This window comes from Pinus tabuliformis, chromosome 1_2 (assembly GCF_031772625.1).
Source record: "Pinus tabuliformis cultivar Carrire ecotype Pingquan chromosome 1_2, CPIR1, whole genome shotgun sequence".
Taxonomy (NCBI): domain Eukaryota; kingdom Viridiplantae; phylum Streptophyta; class Pinopsida; order Pinales; family Pinaceae; genus Pinus; species Pinus tabuliformis.
In genome coordinates, this window is record NC_142298.1 from 1,241,072,823 (window position 1) to 1,241,076,215 (window position 3,393).

General features: G+C 39.9%; 1 protein-coding gene across 1 annotated transcript; it reads right to left on the bottom strand.

Annotated features, from left to right (window-relative positions):
* Positions 1-557: 557 nt before the first annotated feature.
* Positions 558-3,114, bottom strand: LOC149210733 (pentatricopeptide repeat-containing protein At1g03100, mitochondrial-like). Its single transcript, XM_089396772.1, has 2 exons — positions 1,667-3,114; positions 558-1,465 (listed from the first exon to the last, which is right to left on the bottom strand). The coding sequence occupies exons 1-2, from the start codon at positions 2,933-2,935 to the stop codon at positions 611-613; spliced, it is 2,124 nt and encodes a 707-aa protein (XP_089252898.1). The 5' UTR covers positions 2,936-3,114; the 3' UTR covers positions 558-610.
* Positions 3,115-3,393: the final 279 nt, after the last annotated feature.

Below are 3,393 nucleotides of genomic sequence, written 5' to 3' on the forward strand. Positions count from 1 at the left end.
GTTGCCTATAACATTTTAACAAATTAAAGTTTGATAGTGAAGCTTTGACAAGTGGTTTTCTCCTAGTTTGGGTTTGCACTTTAAATCTTTGTGTTTATGTTTTATTTCTGATTGAGATAGTTAATCATGTAATGTAATTACTAATTTCTATTAAAAGTTAGAAATTGTTAAAGTAACAAAACACTGATTCGCCCCTTCTCTCAATATTTTCAACACCACATGGTAAATCAGAAAGATTTGAACCTTGGACCTCAAACTTTACAAAGACTTATATCTCGGTGATCGCAAATTGAGCTGCTCCCTGGGGGCTAGGTAACATGCAAGTCCATAAAGCTTGGGAAATGTAGTTGATCAGAAAGATCCAGATCCAAGTATGACTATGCATTATTATTGCCATGGTGTAAGGCAACTGAAGAGAGCTGTGCATGAAAAGTTATTATTGCCATAGTGTAAGGCAACTGAAGAGAGCTGTGCATAAAAGAAGAAAGCCTTCTTCCAAGAGACAAAATATTCTTTCTTTTTTATCAATAATATTTATATACTCGTCAAACCCAAGCTTGAGATTATGCAAGATTATCATTAACTTGAAAAGATCGAGAACGCGGGCAGTTCAATCTAAACCTGCCCATTTTTTAAAAGCCATTACTTGTTCTCTTCTTGTAAATTGTGCTTCAGTTTCTGCTTTACGAGTTTTTTTATTTTTATAAAGATTTCTATGATATTTTAAGTATACCTGTCTATACTTAAACTTGTCAATAAACATTTTCTGCTGTTCCATCATAGAAATCACCTCCAGTGCTCTTGCAAAATAAGCTCCTCTAACAAAATTGTACAGTACGGTGTCAAGCAGCTCCTGATCAAAATTTAATGGATTAACTCCACTCTCTGGGAATGCAGATGCCATCCTCCTCATATCTGCCCACAGCATCGTTATCTCCTGATACATGCCTCCAGAAGTCGAATAGCCATGTATTAAAGAATGAAATGTATGTGTATTAGGGTGATATCCCAAGGCTGTCATCTTCTTGTAAGCTTTCTGGGCATCATTCATTAGGTGTGCCTTGCAGAAGAAGTGGATGACTGAATTCCAATCATGTGTCCCAACAGTAACTTGCTGGTTGTCATTAATTTCATCTAACAAATGGGCCACCAAAATCGGTTTACTTTCCTTTGCAACTTCATTGATCTGTGATTGACAGTTATTACTAAAGGAAGAGACCTTTGCCTCTCTCATCTCCTTGAAGAGGTCCAGAGCACCATACAGATCCTTATTTGCAAAACGTGACTCAATAAGAGCATCATAACAGCTCCCATCAAGCTGAAGCCCTGCTTTCCTGACCTCCTTGAGAAGTGTAGAGACCTCCATCGGTCGCTGGGCTTTACAATAAGCTTTCAAGAGAGAAGAGTAAACCCCAATGCCAACTGGAATCTCAGCTGCATTCATCTCATCAATAATATCATGTGCCTGGTCTAGCCAATCCATTGCAACACACGCATCAATCACCAGAGCACTAATCGAATTTTCCATTGAGACAGGACCTTCCTCTCTATGCACCTTGACCAGAAACTCTGCTAAATCATTAATTCTATTTGCGTCTAAGTAGCCCTTCACTAATTTAGCATAAGCCTTATGATTTGGAATAAGTATACGGTTTTCAAAACTTACCAGTTCTCCATGACTGCTGACTTCGACCAGGGACTGTGCTTGTAACTTCTCAGCCTTGAAAGGCATCGGAGAACAAATGTGCTCCTTTCCGTCTTCCATTGATGTAGCATAGCCTTGTGAGCCCTTAGAAATGGTGGCCAGCACCGACTTGGCTGCAACTAGTGAGTTCCGAGCTGCTTTCGCGCGTTTTAGCATATCCAATATAAGCTCTGAGGCAGCAACCAGATTACCAAACTTCAGATGGGCTGTTAGTAAGCTATTGTAATATTGCTGATAATGGTGATCAAGCATTCCAGGAATTTCATCAATATACCTCTTTAGTTTTTTCAATTCTTCTCTCCTGCCATTGCTCTCATAAATTTGGGCCATTAGAGCAATTGAAGTAGCATCAGCCTTCACCCCCACTCTAGTCATCAGCTCTAAGAGTTCCTCTGCCTTTCTAGTCATCCCAAAAGCCAACGAACCATTGAGGGCAATGTTGAAAGCCTCAGTATTTGGCTTCATTGAAAGCAATGGCTGATTGCTCCTCTTCCTCGGATCCACCCTTCCATCTTTGAAGAAATAACACATCTCAATCACTATCTCTGAAGCTAAACAGGCCCCATTATATGTTTTAACCATATGGGTCACCACTGTAGTCCAGAAATTGACAGATGGGTATTCCTCCATGTCCACCATTGTTCTCAGTACTGTAGAAGCAGGGACGGGCATTTGTGTTGATGCAAGACTCAAGCACAATTGGGTCAGAGCCTCTTGATCAAGTAGTTGTCTTTGCTTCCTCTCGTTCACAATTGAAAGCACCACAGCATAGGCCTTCTCGAGCCAATTTGAATCTCCAGAGCCTGCTAATACATTTATCAACCTACTAACAAGAGACTTCCTTGGAAAACCTTCCAGTTGCTTGAAATGCTCGTAGCCCTTCATGGCATCTTCCAGTCTCCGTTCATCGAGGGCATTTTCCAGTTCTTCTGCCAACATTGACGGGTTGCGAGCTTGCTTCAAGATTGTGGGTGATCCCGCAGAAGAGAAGTATCTATACGAAGGGCTAAAATAGACCCAACCATGAAGGGAAAGCCCGCTGACACCTTCGTTAGAAAAGGCAAATTTGGGATGATTACAGTAATGGTTTGAATACATTCTACCATTATGTTGGCCTGTAACGCTAGCCGATTGATTGGAAGAAACGGAGGATAAGAAGAAATTTGAGACAAAGCCAGTAAAAGCAGCAGCCGACGTAAGCTTCTTCTTCCCGAGAGCTGCAACTGTCATGGTTAGCACAGTAAACTCTTCGATGCACCGCCCTTAATTTTCATGGTCTAGTATAAACCTGGTCATGGGTTTCGTCCACCCTAACAAAAGCTCACGGTTTGAAATGGCGTTGTCTACGGAGGCGACTTCAAAAGCTCATGGTTTGAAATGGCGTTGTCTACCGAGGCGACTTCACCGGAATTCGGGGTTTAAAAAAAATAAGAGCATGGACGTGTTTGAATAGTTTTATTTTAATGGTTTGAATAGTTTTTTTAAATGGTGTAAATGATTTATCACGAAAATGGACTCAGGGCTATCCAAAATTGGCATTCAAAATTTTCATGTAAAGCACTATCCAAAATCTGGCATTCAAAATTTTCATGGAAAGATACATTTCTAAAAATTTTGTTAAATTTTATTAAAATATTTTTGAATTTTTTATTTTTTTTCCAAAGATAAAAACTACAGGTGTAGATTGA

Bases quoted from the DNA above. Each gene is read 5' to 3' on its own strand.
- LOC149210733 (XM_089396772.1), bottom strand. From the start codon at position 2,935: ATGACAGTTGCAGCTCTCGGGAAGAAGAAGCTTACGTCGGCTGCTGCT. The intron at 1,466-1,666 runs GTAAGTTTTGAA...TGGCTAGACCAG, and splicing joins TCAGCAGTCATGGAGAACTG to GCACATGATATTATTGATGA.